At 37.4% G+C, this 16,801-nt stretch overlaps 1 protein-coding gene across 3 annotated transcripts in view; it reads left to right on the plus strand.

Moving 5' to 3' along the window:
- The window catches only part of TICRR (TOPBP1 interacting checkpoint and replication regulator), a 52,854-nt gene that overhangs the window by 17,968 nt on the left and 18,085 nt on the right, over positions 1-16,801 (plus strand). For 2 of the 3 annotated variants that reach the window (XM_054450368.1, XM_054450371.2), the window contains exons 6-15: positions 1,589-1,728; positions 2,568-2,786; positions 6,504-6,655; positions 7,776-7,876; positions 8,487-8,580; positions 8,678-8,757; positions 8,928-9,167; positions 9,987-10,083; positions 13,967-14,024; positions 16,013-16,159. In XM_054450368.1, coding sequence (XP_054306343.1) covers positions 1,589-1,728; positions 2,568-2,786; positions 6,504-6,655; positions 7,776-7,876; positions 8,487-8,580; positions 8,678-8,757; positions 8,928-9,167; positions 9,987-10,083; positions 13,967-14,024; positions 16,013-16,159 — 1,328 coding nt within the window. The remainder of the gene's footprint in view (positions 1-1,588; positions 1,729-2,567; positions 2,787-6,503; positions 6,656-7,775; positions 7,877-8,486; positions 8,581-8,677; positions 8,758-8,927; positions 9,168-9,986; positions 10,084-13,966; positions 14,025-16,012; positions 16,160-16,801) is intronic. The other variant, XM_054450372.2, reaches the window with a different exon arrangement.

Here is a 16,801-nt window from a genome sequence, read left to right on the forward strand (position 1 = left end):
TCCATTCAGTTGTTCCAACACCATTTGCTAAAAGACTATCTTTTCCCACTAATTACTGTGGCACCTTGTCAAAAATCAGCTGGCCACCTTTGTGCAGATTGATTTCTAGACAGAATACAGTCCAGAAACTATGTTAATACCACATTATCTTCAATATTGCATTATAGCAATACCATACACTGTAGCTTTATAGCACCAGTCACTAAATCAGGTAGTGTAAGTCCTCTAAACTTTGGTTTTGTTTTTTTAGAATTTTTTTGGTTATTTTAGATACTTTGCATTTTCATATAAACTTCAGAACCAGCTTGTCAGTTTCCACGCACACAAACATCTGTTGAAACTCTAGGAGTGCGTTGAATCATAGATAAATTTGGGAAGAACTGACATCTTAACAATGTTGAGTCATCCAATCCATGAACGTGGTGCAGCTATCCATTTATTTAGGTCTCTCTTTAATCTCCCTCAGTGTTTTGTAGTTTTTAATGTACAAATGTGGCCCATGTTATTTTTTAAAATTATCTCTAAGTATTTTTATGAGATGTAAATATTGAAGTGTTTGAAGACAGTATGATTGTCTTTATAGAAAATCCAGGCCCAGCATGGTGGCTCACACCTGTAACCCCAGTACTTTGGGAAACCAAGGCCAGCAAATCACTTGAGGCCTGGGGTTCAAGACCAGCCTGACCAATATGGTGAAACCCTGTCTCTACTAAAAATACAAAAAAATTAGCCCAGCGTGGTGGCACATGTCTGCAGTCCCAGCTACTTGGGAGGCTGAGGCACAAGATTCACTTGAATCCAGGACGTGGAGGTTGCAGCAAGCCGAGATCGCGCCACTGCACTCCAGGATGGGCGACAGAGCACCAGCACACTTAGGGAGGATTAATCTGCTTCATATTGGCTATATGAATAAAGCTGATAGACCCAACACATATTCTACCCTGTGATATCTGTTCAACTAATGTCACTGTAACTTTCTTCCACTTTTTAATCAGTTATATCAGATCATGGAAAATATTAAAATACAAATAACACATTTTGAATGTTGTGCCATTTTCATAATTTCCTTAATGACAGATACTTAGCTCTAGGTGGAAAAGCATTTAATAACTAATCACCCCTCCTGCCTGCCCTACATCCTCCTCTTCTCATCAATCCCAAATTAGTTTATTACAATGTGAAAGAATTATTTGAAGTCATTGCAATACTTACTACAATGTGTTAACATCATTTTGTACTTTGATATATGGAAACTGAGTAAAAAATAACTATGGAAGCCTGAAGTGAAATAGTTGCCATAATTAGACTTGTACCCTAATTCATGAAGAATCCTATTAATAAAAGTCAATATTATATGTAATGGTTAATGGTTTTGTGAACAAGACAGCTTTGGTTCCTGCATTCGTTCAAATCAAAAATGACAGGAGGGACATTTTCTCTCCTAAGAAAATATATTTTTGAAGGCATCTTGTGGGGACATCTTTTGGTTAGCTTTTTAGAGGATAGTGGGTATTTCAGTGTTGTTTATTTCTAAAGCATTTTGCAAAATTAGAATTTTGGTTTTATTCTAGACATCTTGACTTCACAGGTTACTACAGCCTGCCTCAGCTAATAAGGAAGAGTCTTCCAAAACTGAAGGCGAATTAATACATTGCCTTGCCGAGCTCTACCAGAGAAAATCTCGTGAAGAATCCACTATAGCTCATCAAGAAGACAGCAAAAAGAAACGTATGTACCTAGAAAGGCTGTTTCTTAAGGCATTCTTTTTTGAGACTATATGTTTTAAAAGATGGGCATTTCCTGAAATGAGGTTGAAATGGTAACTAAATAAAGAAGGGCAAATTTTTATATTTAAATTTTTAAGTAATTACATTAGTTCAATAGTGATTTTTTAAAAATCACCCAGTCTTATCTGTCTAATGAATAAGCCATCTTCATTTTGAATTATGATAGAAATTCAAATACAACTTTGTGTTCTGCTTATAAGTGTTTTTTCTTTTGCTACCTTGCCTTTTTAGATATTACTCCACCTCACTGCTTAACTAAATTTACAAAATTCTCATGTTGTTGAACATTTGGATTGCTTTCAGTTTTCATCATTATAAATAATACTGTAGTATACATTATGCATATAATTTGTTTTTTAAGTAATTACCTTAGCAGAAGTTTCCAGGAACCAGTTACTGTGTCAGGGTATGAAAATTGGCTCTTTATGTAGATTGCTAAATTGCCATTCAGAAAAGTTTCATCACCATTTTTGGTGGCCATTGGGTAACACCAAAATAAGTCTGTTTGGCATTTGCCTTATGGGAAAACTATCCATTGAGATGTTTAATTCCAATCCAATCACATTGAGATGTTTAGTTCCTAAACTTCGGTTAAAAGAAAGGTTCTCTTTCTACCCTGTGTGTGGGCAGAAAGAGATGCAAGAACTGCCTAATTCAAATCATTCTGGAGGGATATGCTTCATTTTCATATTCTTTCACAGTAATCTGAATTAAAGTAGTTCTTGATTCCACAGAATTGGAAGGCAATTTACTTTTCCTCCTCTGATGTTGTTTTGGTAGGAGGGGTCCCTCGTACTCCAGTGAGACAGAAGATGAATACCATGTGCCGTTCCTTAAAGATGTTGAATGTTGCAAGGCTGAATGTGAAGGCCCAGAAGTTACATCCGGATGGCAGTCCGGATGTGGCTGGGGAGAAAGGAATCCAAAAGATACCCAGTGGGAGAACAGTAGATAAATTGGAAGACAGAGGAAGAACACTAAGAAGTTCTAAACCTAAAGGTATTCCTCTTAGTCTATAATTTACTCTTTTATATCCCTCTTTTTTAAAAATAAAATTTAATCATACCCTTAGTTTATTGACTATCTGCTACATGTCCAAAAAGGTGTTATGGTGAATACAGTAAATAATAAGATAATGTCCTGTTCTTAGATTTATGATCTAGCTACAAAGATAAGGGAGGCGGAGGTTGTGGTGAGCCGAGATTGCACCACTGCACTCCAGCCTGGGAGACAGAGCAAGACTCTGTCTCAAAAGAAAAAGAAAAAAAGAAAGAAAATTCTGAAGTGTAAATTTTATGCTGCTTTACAGATTTTTTTTTTCCTGTGGAATGTGAGAGCCATAGATGATAATCAGTTTGAATGGGACAGAACACCTTTAGTGGGCTAGTAAAGGTGTGTGAAATGTGCTTGATACATGCAACGGAAGGCCGAAACAACAGTACTGAAGACAGTGTGACAGGAACATAATTTCTGGACTAGATTCTGTCTAGAAGTAGACCTGCACAATAGTAGGCACATGATTTTTGACAAAGATGCCCCAATAATTCTGTGAGAAAGACATAATCTTTTCAATAAATGATGCTGGAACAACTAGATACCTTTATGGAAACAAAATTAGACCTTACTTTTAATAGTATTTTGAATTCCTGCTATTTTTAATATTTATGCCTTCTCTCTCTCTCTCTTTAATTTTTCAATTTTGCTATAGAGTTTTCTGTTTTATTTCTCTTTTCTTTTTTTGTTGTTGTTTTTTGAGACTGAGTTTTGCTCTTTTTGCCCAGGCTGGAGTGCAATGGCATGATCTTGGCTCACTGCAACCTCCGCCTCCCACGTTCAAGTGGTTCTCCTGTCTCGGCCTCCCGAGTAGCTGGGATTACAGGCGCATGCCACCACACCTGGCTAATTTTTGTATTTTTAGTAGAGATGGGGTTTTATCATATTGGTCAGGCTGGTTTCGAACTCCTAACCTCAGGTGATCAGCCTGCCTCGGCCTCCTAAAGTGCTGGGATTACAAGTGTGAGCCACCGCACCTGGCCTTATTTGGCTTTTCAAAGAACTGTCTTTTGTTTCTGTTGATTGCTGTTGTTGCTTTGTTTTCTATTCATTTCTGTTCTTTATGATTACCTTCCTACCTTTATTTTTGGGGTTTACTCTCTCATATTACTTCACGTGTTGGACCCTTAGATAGTTAATTGTTTTTAATTTATCTGCTTTACAAAAATAATCACTTAAGTCTAAAGTCTGTACATTTTCTCTTTAAGTATAACTAACTGCATTATGTATTTACTGTTTTCTATTTTCATTGATACTTATTTATAAATATTTTCTGACATCCATAATATAAGGGAGTATTTTATAATTAGCTTTTAATATTTTTGAACTGTGTTCAATGTGGTCTGTAAGATTGATTCTTTAATATTTGCTGAAACTGACCTAATGTGCACTTGAAAATAATGTGTATTCTCTAATTGTTGAATATCTGGTTTCATACATGTCTGTACATCAAGTTTATTAATGTTTGAATATTCAACATTTTTAGCAATTTTTTTCTGCTGCTTTTATCTATTGCTAAGATGATTGTATTAGTCTTCCACTATTATATTGTCTTTGCTCCTTTGTCAAAGATCAGTGGAGGCCAGGTGTAGTGACTCATGCCTGTAATCCTAGCACTTTGGGAGGCTGAGGCGGGCAGATCACCTGAGGTCAGGAGTTCGAGATCAGCCTGGCCAACACGGTGAAACCCTGTCTCTACTAAAAATACAAAAATTAGCCAGGCGTGGTGGCAGGCGCCTATAGTCCCAGCTACTTGGGGTTACTGAGGCATGAGAATCGCTTGATCCCGGGAGACAGAGGTTGCAGTGAGCCGAGATTGCGCCCCTGCACTCCAGCCTGAGTGACAGAGCAAGACTCCGTCTCAAAAAAAAAAAAAAAAAAATCCGTTTACTACATTTATGTAGGTCTATTTCCAGGCTCTCCTGTTACATTGATCTCTCTATTCTTTTGCTAATACCACACAAACTGTCTTGATTACTGTAGCTTTATAGTAAGTCCTGAAGTTTGGTACCATCAGTCCTCAAACTTTGTTTTTCTCCTTCAATATTGAGTTAGTTATTCTGGGTCTTTCGCCTCTTCATATAAACTTTAGAATCGGTTTGTCAATATGCAGAAAATAACTTATTTGATAGGGAGCACATAGAATCTATAGATCAAATTGGGAATCTGAAATCTTGACAGTATTGAGTCTTTCTTGCTGTGAACATGGAATATCTCTCCACTTATTTAGTTCTTTGATTTTGTTCACAGAATTTTGTAGTTTTCCCCATATAGAGCTTATACAAATTTTGTTAGATTTAATACCTGGGTATTTCATATTTAGGGTGGTGCTAATTTAAATGGTAATGTGTTTTTAATTTTGAATTTTGCTTGTACATTGCTGGTATATGGGAAAGCAATGGACTTTTATGTCTTAATCTTGTATCCTGCAAATTTGCTATAATCACTTGTTAGTTCCAGGAGTTTTTTGTTTGTTTGTTTGTTTGTTTGTTTGTTTAGTAGAGATGGGGTTTCACCGTGTTAGCCAGGATGGTCTCGATCTCCTGACCTCGTGATCCGCCCGCCTCAGCCTCCTAAAGTGCTGGGATTACAGGCGTGAGCCACCGTTCCCGGCCCAGTTCCAGGAGTTTTGTTGTTTGTTCTTTCAGATTTTCTAATCATGTCATATCACCAAAGCCAGTTTTATTTCTTCTTACATTTAAATTGTTTGTTTGTTTGTTCGTTTTGAGATGGAGTTTCACTCTTGTTGCCCAGACTGGAGTGCAATAGTGCGATCTCGGCTCACTGCAACCTCCGCCTCCCGGGTTCAAGCGATTCTCCTGTCTCAGCCTCCTGAGTAACTGGGATTACAGGTGCCCGCCACTATGCCTGGGTAATTTTTGGTATTTTTAGTAGAGAAGGGGTTTCACCATGTTGGCCAGGCTGGTCTTGAACTCCTGACCTCAGGTGATCCACCCACCTCGGCCTCTCAAACTGTTGGGATTACAGGCATGAGCCACCATGCCTGGCCTCCTACCTTTAAATTTTTAACACTTACACTTGGTATATAGAGCCTTAAAATTAATCACTTGGCTGGGCATAGTGGCTCATGCCAGTAATCCTAGCACTTTGGGATGCCAGGGCGGATAGATGGCTTGAGTTCAGGAGTTCAAGACCAGCCTGGGCAACATGGTGAAACCCTGTCTCTACCAAAAATACAGAAAATTAGCTAGGTGTGGTGGCACATGCTTGTGGTCCCAGCTACTCCAGAGGCTGAGGTGGGAAGATCACTTGAGCCTGCCTGGGAGGTGGAGGTTGTGGTGAGCCGAGATTGTGCCACCGCACTCCAGCCTGATTGTCAGAGTGAGACCTTGTCTCAAATAAAATAAAATTAATCACTTATCTCTGTACTTTCTCAATCTCTGGACTATTGACATTTTAGACCAGATAATTCTTTGTTGTAGGGCTGTCCTATGCATTGTAGGATGTTTAACAGCATCCCTGGCTTCTACATACTAGATGCCAGCAGCCACTCCTGCCCCCACCACCATCAGTCATGACAATCCAGACATAGCCAAATGTTCCCTGCAAGGAAATATTTTCCCCAGTGGACAACTACTGGCCTAAATAATACAAGGACTTGAGCAAGATGTGATTAATCCATTTCGTTTCATTTTTTCACAGATTTTAAAACTGAGGAAGAGCTGCTGTCATATATATGTGAAAATTACCAAAAGACTGTGGCCACAGGAGAAATCATGTTGTATGCGTGTGCTCGAAACATGATCTCAACCGTTAAAATGTTCCTAAAATCAAAAGGCACCAAGGAATTAGAAGTAAGAGGGTCCGGATATTGTTGTTTGTCATGGATGTAGTGGTTGGTTGGTTGGTGGTAGATTTGGTTAATGTCTTGGAAAATGTCTGTTATGCCATACATGATTCAAAAATGGTAAGATGAGTAAGGGAGTAAGTACAGTTCCAGATCTCAGAAGTTGGATATGGTGAACTGGTAAGACAGAAATCAAAGAGATGGGGTGAGTGGGGATAATTACGTATAATTCTCTCCTAATGAAAAGCCTTTCCTCATGTGAGGTATATGTTAGCTGCGTGATTAAGCCAGTGGTTTTTAACCCTGGCTATACTTTAGAATCATCTACAACATTTAAAAAAATGTATATATGCCGACTGGCCGCGGTGGCTCACGCCTGTAATCCCAGCACTTTGGGAGGCCAGGGCGGGTAGATCACGAGGTCGGGAGTTTGAGACCAGCCTGGCCGACATGGTGAAACCCCGTCTCTACTAAAAATACAAAAATTAGCTGGATGTGGTGTTAGGCTCCTGTAATGCCAGCTACTCGGGAGGCTGAGGCAGGAGAATCGTTTTAACTGGGGAGGTGGAGGTTGCAGTGAAGCAAGATCGTGCCATTGCACTCCAGCCTGGGCAACGGGGCGAGACTCCATCTCAAAAGAATATATATATATATGCCTTGCTCTCTCCAGATGAACTGAAACAGATCTCTGGGGTTGGTGCTTTTAAAAAGCCCCCTGGATAATTCTTATGCACTGGGAGTGTTGCAAACCACTGTTTTAGACCGTGTTGTTGTTTTATTCATGTTCAGTGGCCATCACGGAGCTCCTTCTCTAAAGCAAACAGGAGGATTTGTTTATGATACTTAGGTTTCTTAATCGCTGCTTTGTGGAACATTTCTTTTAAGACACTTTATTTAGGGCAGGCTTGTTTTATCCATGCCCACTAGCTCTCAAAATAACTTTTTTACCATGTTCTTTTTGAAGATATAAAAGAAGAATATTCATGTCACTTTTTCATTCAAATGAAAGAATAGAGAAGTTTGTAAGGGAATATATTTCCCTTCTTAGGGCTTTAGTCAACTGTGAAAGAAATTAGAAATAATGGCAAGTAACACTATTCTCCTATGTAATAATTTTGTATTTTTAGGTGAACTGCCTGAATCAAGTAAAAAGTAATCTCTTAAAAACTAGTAAAAGTCTTCGACAGAATCTAGGAAAAAAACTGGATAAGGAAAACAAAGTTAGAGAGTAAGTAACTACCATTTTTTAAAAAATCATCACTCTAAAACAAAGCTATGAGATTAGCTTGTATCAGTTTAAAACAGATTGTTCATGACACGGTGGCTCATGCCTGTAATCCTAGTGCCTTGGGAAGCCAAAGCAGGAGGATTGCTTGCAGCCAGGAATTTGAGGCCATCCTGGGCAGTATAGTGAGACCGTGTCTACCAAAAATTTTTTTTTAATTAGGTGAGCATGGTGGTGTACACCTGTAGCCCTAGCTACTTGGGATGCTGAAGCTGGAGGATTGTTTGAGCCCAGGAGCTCAAGACTACCATGAGCTATGATCCCAGTACTGCACTCTAGCCTGGGCAACAGAGCAAGACCCTGTCTCAGGAAAAAAAAAAAAAAAAAGATTACCAACTGCATGAAGATGCTTTTGTAGCCAATTCTTTTTGATGTTATAATATGCAACTTGAATCACCTATTTATCTAATAACTATATCAGTTTTTAGAAAAGGCACTGGCTCTCCTCCTTTTTGGTTGTTGTGTCTTATATAAATAGATCTATGCTTACGGAAGGAGCTTTTTGTTTAGTGACATCCAAAGTAGATATGACCAAGTATTTTTTTCTCTCAAGATGCCAGCTTCAGGTATTTCTTCGTTTGGAGATGTGTCTGCAATGCCCTTCAATAAATGAAAGTACAGATGATATGGAACAAGTAGTGGAGGAGGCAAGTATATAGTTTCGTGCCATTGAAATAAGCCCTAGATGCTTTCAGCTTCCCTGCAGAGGGCATCTATCTAGTAATGTTCTAAAATCTCCTTCAGGTGACAGATTTGCTGCGCATGGTGTGTTTAACTGAGGATTCAGCATACCTAGCAGAGTTTCTGGAGGAAATTTTGAGATTGTAAGTTCGATGGTTACTAACTTAACTTTAAAATTGTTTTGTCAAAACCTACATACGGTGTTGTCTCTGAATTATGGAGTTGTAAGGACTACTTCTTAGGCTGGGTGAGGGAGGGAATAGAGAGGGTAAGATGGTAAGTCTGTTCCATATTCGATCAATCTATTCCACAGGTATATTGACTCTATCCCAAAGACACTTGGAAATCTTTACAACAGCCTAGGGTTTGTGATTCCTCAGAAGCTGGCTGGTGTCCTTCCTACAGATTTTTTCAGTGATGACTCCATGACACAAGAGAACAAATCACCACTTCTTTCTGTGCCTTTTTTGTCAAGTGCTCGTAGATCAGTGTCAGGCAGCCCTGAATCTGATGAACTGCAGGAACTTCGTACCAGATCAGCCAAGAAGAGAAGGTAAGAGCTCAAAGAATCAAAGGAATTATTTGCACTGTTATAGTTCTGATAAAAGATGTGTTTAAACCACAGTCCAGTCATCTTTGTCCATATAATTTGTTCAACTAATAGCTGCCCTTATGTCTGAATCAGAGAAGCCAACTATTAGAGCTCCTTATAGGAGCATCTGACAATCTTTATATTATCTAGGAAACATATAGTCATGTTTTGCTTAACAACAGGGATACATCCTGAGAAATGCATTGTTAGGCAATTTTTGTTGTACTAACATCAGAGTGTGCCTACCAAAACCTAGATAGTATATATTTTTTCATTTATGTATATTTTTTCATATGGAAAAGCTAATGTTCCAGCGTTGTTACTGAATAGCAGTCATTTCCCCTACTTGATCTGTAATACCAATATCAAGTGTCATTTATTAGGTTTCTCTATAGGCTCCATTATAACCTATGGGACCATTGTCATATATGCAGTTCGTCATTGAAGGAAACATTGCGCGACTGTATAGTGTTTATTTCCTATTTCACAAAGCCTTCTTTACTGTCCACATGAGGTCTCCAGGAACTAGGCCTTCTATGAAATAAGCTTAGAGTTTCAGCTTTTTAAATTTCCCTTGATGCTTTTCATTGTTCATAACTGGTTGAATTTGTTACTTTTGAAAATTCTGGGGTGGCTTGTTTTATTGTAAACCCAGAACAACCTTAAGATAACTGGCTTTTATTTAAATCATATTTTATTTTACTTAGACTCTAGTTCCGTTTGAATTTAACTATATATAACCTCTATCTAGTATGTATTAACTATTTCTATTTTTAAAAGGAAAAATGCATTAATAAGACATAAAAGCATTGCTGAGGTTTCACAGAATCTTCGACAAATTGAAATTCCTAAAGTGTCAAAGAGAGCTACGAAAAAAGTAAGTAAACCTTCCAGCTTGAGATGACACAGTATATAAGAACAAAAAGGCAGTGTCCCTCCTTTTAGGAAAATGAACTTTGGAGAATACAGAAATAATGTTAAATATTTTTATGAATGTGTATAAAACTATAATCCAAGGAATAAAGAAATATAAACTTGTTAAGAGATTAACAATTTTACTCAAGAGTGTGATAGTTAGAGGTAATGTGAAGAAAAACGGCGAGTAAAAGTTAGGAATGAATTAATTCAAGATCTTTAATGTAGATAAGAAAACTCATAAAACAATAACTAAAATAAGCAAAGCGGTCATTGGAAGAGAATATACAATTGTAATAGGACTTTGGTTGCATACCAGAAGGTGCTTTTCAATATTTTATATTTTACTTCAATAACAAATTTAGGCCAGGCACAGGGGCTCACACCTATAATCCCAGCACTTTGGGAGTCAGAGGAGGGAGGATAGTTTGACACCAACAGTTTGAGACAAGCCTGGACAACATAGTGAGACCCTGTCTCTACAAAAAATAAAATTAAAAAAAAATTAGCCGGGCATGGTGGCACATGCCTGTAGGCCCAGCTATTCAGGAGTCTAAGGCAGGGAGATGGCTTGAGCCCAGTAGGTCAAAGCTGCAATGAGCTATGATCGTGCCACTACCTACATTCCAGCCTGGGTGACAAAGCAAGACTTCATCTCTTAAGTGAATTAATAAATGAATAAATGAATGAATAACAAGTTTTTTTGAAAAAGAAGATGATGACCATCATGGAGCCAGGAGGTAGAGTAGTCCCCCTTTATCTGCAGAAGATATGTTGCAAGACCCCCAGTGGATGCCTGAAACCACAGATAGTACTGAACCGTATATATAGTACTGTTTTTTCCTATGCATGCATAAGTTCAATTTGTAAATTAGGCACAGTAAGAGATTAACAACAACAATAGTAAAATAGAACAATTATAGCAATATAATATAATAAAAGTTATGTGAATGTGGTCTCCCTCTCAAAATATCTTATTGTACTATATTCACCCATTTTGGGGCCATGGTTGACTATGGGAAACTGAAACCGTGGAAAGTGAAATCACAGATAATGGGGTACTATTTTTTTCATGGCAGTTGATATAAGGACTTGAGGTTTTTATTGGTTGAAAAAAAAATAAACCTAGCTGGAATCTGTTTACTAAGTAGAATTAATATCTCGCTAAGGAAAAAAGGGAGACTAAAAACACAATGAAACTTTTCAACTGCATGAACTATCTGAGAAGAGTTAAAATTCAATGAGAACTATCTTTAGAAGCATTAATTATTATAATAGTGGTTTGTTCTGTTTCTAGATATTTGTAGCAATCCTTTGGAATTGGAGGTGGGATTTCTTTTAAAGGGTTAATAGTGTTCACTTTCTTATACTTTGTGAATAAAATGCAAATCTTACATATCTCACAATCCTGATTGAAGATTGGAAAATCCAAAAGTGCATGGCCAAAAGTTGCCAGGCCTTTATTCTCACTAGATTTTACAATGATTTGCAGATCTTTCTAGCACACTTTGAAACTTTTGTTTTAGATTGGACAAGACAGTTTTCATCCCTAAGATCAGAATTACAACTGGGCACAGTGGTTCATGCCTGTAATGCCAGAACTTTGGGAGGCCAAGGTAAGAGGAATCACTTGAGCCCAGGAGTTGGAGACCAGCCTAAGCAATATAGTGAGACCTTGTCTCTACAAAAAAATTTAAAAATTAGGTATGGTGGTGCACTCCTGTAGTCCCAGCTACTCGGGAGGCTGAGGTAGGAGGATCGCTTGAGCCTGGGAGTTTGAGGCTGCAGTGAACTATGATGAAGCCACTGCACTCCAGCCTGGGTTACAGAGAGAGACTCTGTAAAAAAAAAAAAAAAAAAATTTGAGGTCATTGTGGTTAGTAATGTTTCTTCATGTCAAAGTTGTTACCATAGATAAGTGACAGTTGTTTAACTGAAAGGACCAGATGTTACATTTTTAAAAGAATAAATCTCAGTTCTCTGAAGGATCAATATAGTTAACTCGGGAAGCAGTGAACTTATAACTTAAGTGTAGACATATAGTATTAATTACATTAATGTATATTAATTTCTTTTACATATCTTAACTCCAGAAGAGCACAATGATTTTTAAAAAAAAAGGTTTGATCCTGCCTTAATACCTCCAGGACATACTCTCCTAGTTTTTCATTCAATTACATGGATTAACAAGGGTTGACAAACTTTTTCTGTAAAGGGCCAGATAGTAGATGTTTTAGCCTTTGCAGGCCCTATGTCTCTGCAATATCTATTCAGTTCTCCTGCTATAGTGGGAAAGCAGATACAGGCATTATGGAAAGAAACGAGCATGACTGTGTTTCAGTAAAAACTTTATTTTCAAAAACAAGAGGTGGTCCAGATTTGGTCTGTACACTGTAGTTTACTGACCCATGGATAGGAAATTGGATGTATGACTTTTTATTTTTATTTTTATTTTTATTTTTTAAGATGGAGTCTCCCTCTGTCACCCAGGCTGGAGTGCAGTGGCACGATCTCGACTCACTGCAAGCTCCACCTCCCGGGTTCACGCCATTCTCCTGCCTCAGCCTCCCGAGTAGCTGGCGTGCGCCACCACGCCCGGCTACTTTTTGTATTTTTTAGTAGAGATGGAGTTTCACCATGTTAGCCAGGACGGTCTCGATCTCCTGACCTCGTGATCTGCCCACTCAACCTCCCAAAGTGCTAGGATTACAGGCGTGAGCCACTGCGCCCGGCCGGATGTATGACATATTTTTACAATTATAGTTTATTTATTTAAAAGAGTTATTAATCAATATAAATAAGAATGATCACATCTCATGTCTTATCAGCAAGACCTTGGTTATATCACTGAGACCATTTGTTAACTTTCTGCCCATATGTGGTGGCTTCTTCAATTATTACGATGAATTGAAAAAAAACAAAAAATCTTTAAAAAACAATTTCCTTGTTTTGATGCATCTGGGGTTTAGACTCTTGAATCTTCTATTGTAATAGCAAGTAAATAGCAGTCTGATAAAGAAATGTTTCTGAGAGTATAGCCTCCCTCTAATTAATGTATATGGCTTTTCCCTTATTACGTATAAAAGGTATGCATGATTATCATTAAAAAGTTAAAACATATAAAGTTAAAAGTTAGGGTGTTCCTTCTCCATCCATTCATCAGAAGTAATCACTGATGATAGTTGGTTGTGTGTATTTCCAGGCCCTTTTCGATATGCACCAATAACACCAAAGATTTATGCAGATCCGTTATATACATATATATAAATGATATAACTTAGAATACTTAATATTTTCCTTTTTCCTCCCTATCACAGATCTCTATGTTAGTACAGGTTGAGTATCTCTTACCCAAAATGTTTAGGAGCAGTAGTGTTTCCAATCTCAGATGTTTTTGGATTTTGGAACATTTGCATTACGTGTACTTACTGGTTAGCATCCCACATCCAGAAGTCCAAAATGCTCCAGTGAGTGTTTCCTTTGAGTGTCGTGTTGGCACTCATGAAGTTTTGGATTTTGGAGCATATTGGATTTTCAGATTAGGGATGCTCAACCATATATAGAGAGGTCTTCCTTCCTTATTCTTGTAATGTCTGCACTGGATGGGTATGTAATTTATTTAACTGTTTCACTCTTTATGGGCATTTATAGTGTTTTTTATTTTGTATTATTACTATAGTGCAGCACTGAGTGTTTCTGGAACATTTCTGTTGTACATTTTATTATTTCTATTATGGTTCCCTATAAATGAATTGCAGGAGTCAAAGAGTTCATGTGAAATCTTTATTCTTTTATTTCAATGAATGCCTGTTTAAATTTTCTTTCTGGATTTTCTCATGTTTCAGGAGAACTCTCACCCTGCTCCTCAGCAGCCTTCCCAGCCAGCGAAAGATACAGTGCAAGGTATACTGTTTTCTGAGTGTATATATTTATTCACTAGAATGACAACTTTATTTTTATTGTATGTATTTAAGCAGCTCCTTACAGGTGTAAATTAAGGCTTTATATGATTGTTGGCTAATAAAATATGTCCAAATACCATGGACATAGTCCCCTAGGAATAGTCTCAAAATATTGTATTTTACAAAATAATTGGTCTGAAATCTTTAAAAACAAAAAACAAAATAAAAAAAACATTATCATGAAAGCTGGAAGAAAGGAAAAAGAAAAGAGGCAGTGGGACTGTTTCAGATGAATGGAGTTTAAGCATGACAGCTAAATGCATTCCATGATCCCTGCTTCGATCTTAAATTTAGGGAAAAAAATACTAGAAAGGATATTATTGAGACAACTAGAGAAATTTGAAGAAGCGATGTATGCTAGATAATATTGTATCAGTGCTAAAGATAGTTTGAGTGTAATAATGGCATTGGGGTTATGGAGGAGAATGTTTTTAGGAGATACATGCTGACCTTTAGGAAGTGAACAGTTGTTTGCAATTTACTCTCCAGTGTTTAGGGGAATAATGTACATACAGAGAGAAGGAAGGAGAAAACAAATATTGTCAGTTGGTGAAGTTTAGTGATGGGCATATGTTTAATTTCATTATTATTTGAAACTTTCTATAGGTATTAAACTTTTCAAAACATTGGGAAAATAGAGAATAACAAACCGAATTTGGCTTTCAGGTCATAAATCAATTTCACCAACAGCCTAAGTTAGGTAACAGGAACTCTTATAATGGAGATAGGGAAAAATTTTTTAAAACTTTGGTGTGTGTTATTGATGTCCTTAATAACCTTAATATGAACCTTTATGTCATTGATGGGTAAACACAAGGGTTGCTCCCAGTTTGTGGATCCCAGATTATTTGGTTTGGATTTAAATGATTAATCTTTGAAGAATTCACTCTTGGTGAATTTTTGAATCACTTCCACTAGGCCATCTTAAGATTAAGGTATTGTCTTGCTGGCTTTGCCAAGTACTTCTTGACTTTTCAGCTATTTTTTTCTAACTTTGAGTCTAGATGATGAGAACTTTCATGTTTTGGAGTCAAGAATAAAATTTAAAATGTCCCAGCAGCTTAGTAAAGTAGTCAGAAGAAGAAGAAAGAAATCTGTAGAATTGAAAAGAACAATTCTCTGCTCAATGCTGAGCTGAATAGACAGCAGCAAAAAGGTCCAAAATGAGAAAAATAATCATAACATGGGATATATTAAAAGGACCATGACCTATGTTAGCCATCCTCTTACTTAAGAATTATGTCCATCTTACAATGAGTAGCTTCTAACTCAATAAGTGGTGGGGGCCTTCCTCATGTTCCTGAAAAGTTAGATTTAAATTGAATTCATAATGGAATACTACAAACCACTGTATACCAACGAATTGGATAACCTAGATGAAATGGACAAACTCCTAGAAAGATACAAACTACTAAAAACAGACTGAAGAAGAAATAGAAAATCAGAATAGATCTATAACAAGTAAAAAATTTGAATTAGTTATCAAAAAACTACTCACAAAGAAATGCCCAGAACTAGAAGTTTTCACTGCTGAATTCTATCTAGCCTTTAAAAAAGAAATTAGCACTAGCATTTATTATGGTCAACTGATATTCAGGGTACCAAGACAATTTGATGGAGAATGAATAGTCTTTTGTACAAATGATGCTGAGACAACTGGATATCCACATGCAAAAGAATGACATTGGACCCCTACCTCATGCAAAATAACATATAAAATTTTTTTAATTTGCAAAAGTAAATATTTTTAATGCATTATGGGAATATACTATTTAAGGAAACCTTATTAGCATATGTGACAATAGCAATCTGTAGAGTAGTTTCCTCAAGGAGCTCCTCTGTTTCGGTTATCTTTTCTCAGATACGGCATTTATTGATGATAATCTTTGGCTTTTTCTTTTTCTTTCTTTTATTTTTTGATGCTTTCAGAAGTGACCAAAGTTCGAAGAAATCTTTTCAACCAGGAATTGCTTTCCCCTTCAAAGAGATCACTAAAGCGGGGGTTGCCTAGAAGCCATTCTGTATCAGCTGTGGAAGGTCTAGAGGATAAACTTGACAACTTCAAGAAGAACAAAGGTACCACATTTCAGAATAGCTAGGAAAAACGAAAGGGAGATTCTGTAAGATTAGTAGTAATGTACCGTCTTTCTTTCCTGATTTAGTAATTTGAGTCTTCTTCCCTCTTTTTTCTTTCAGTCTAGCTAAAGGTTTGTCAATTTTGTTAATCTTTTTTTTTTTTTTTTTTTTTGAGACAGGTTCTTGCTCTGTCACCCAGGTTGGAGTGCAGTGGCGCAATCTCAGCTCACTGCAGCCTCTACCTCCCAGGCTCAAGTGATTCTCCCACCTCAGCCTCCTGAGTAGCTGGGACTACAGGTGTACACCTCCACACCCAGCTAATTTTTTGTATTTTTTGTAGAGACAGGGTCTTATCATGTTGCCCAGGCTAGTCTCAAACTCCTGAGCTCAAGTGATCTGCCCTCCTCGGCCTCCCACAGTTGCTGGGATTATAGGCATGAGCCACCACACCCAGTCAATTCTGTTAATCTTTTCAAAGAATTTACTTTGGTTTATTGATTTCTCTCTATTGGTTTTCTTTGTCTTTTTTTTGAGACAGAGTCTCACTCACTCTGTCTCCTGGGCTGGAGTGCAGTGGCGTGATCTTGGCTCACTGCAACCTCTGCCTCCCAGGTTCAAGGGCTTCTCCTGCCTCAGCCTCCC

The sequence above is a fragment of the Pongo pygmaeus genome, chromosome 16 (assembly GCF_028885625.2).
Source record: "Pongo pygmaeus isolate AG05252 chromosome 16, NHGRI_mPonPyg2-v2.0_pri, whole genome shotgun sequence".
Taxonomy (NCBI): domain Eukaryota; kingdom Metazoa; phylum Chordata; class Mammalia; order Primates; family Hominidae; genus Pongo; species Pongo pygmaeus.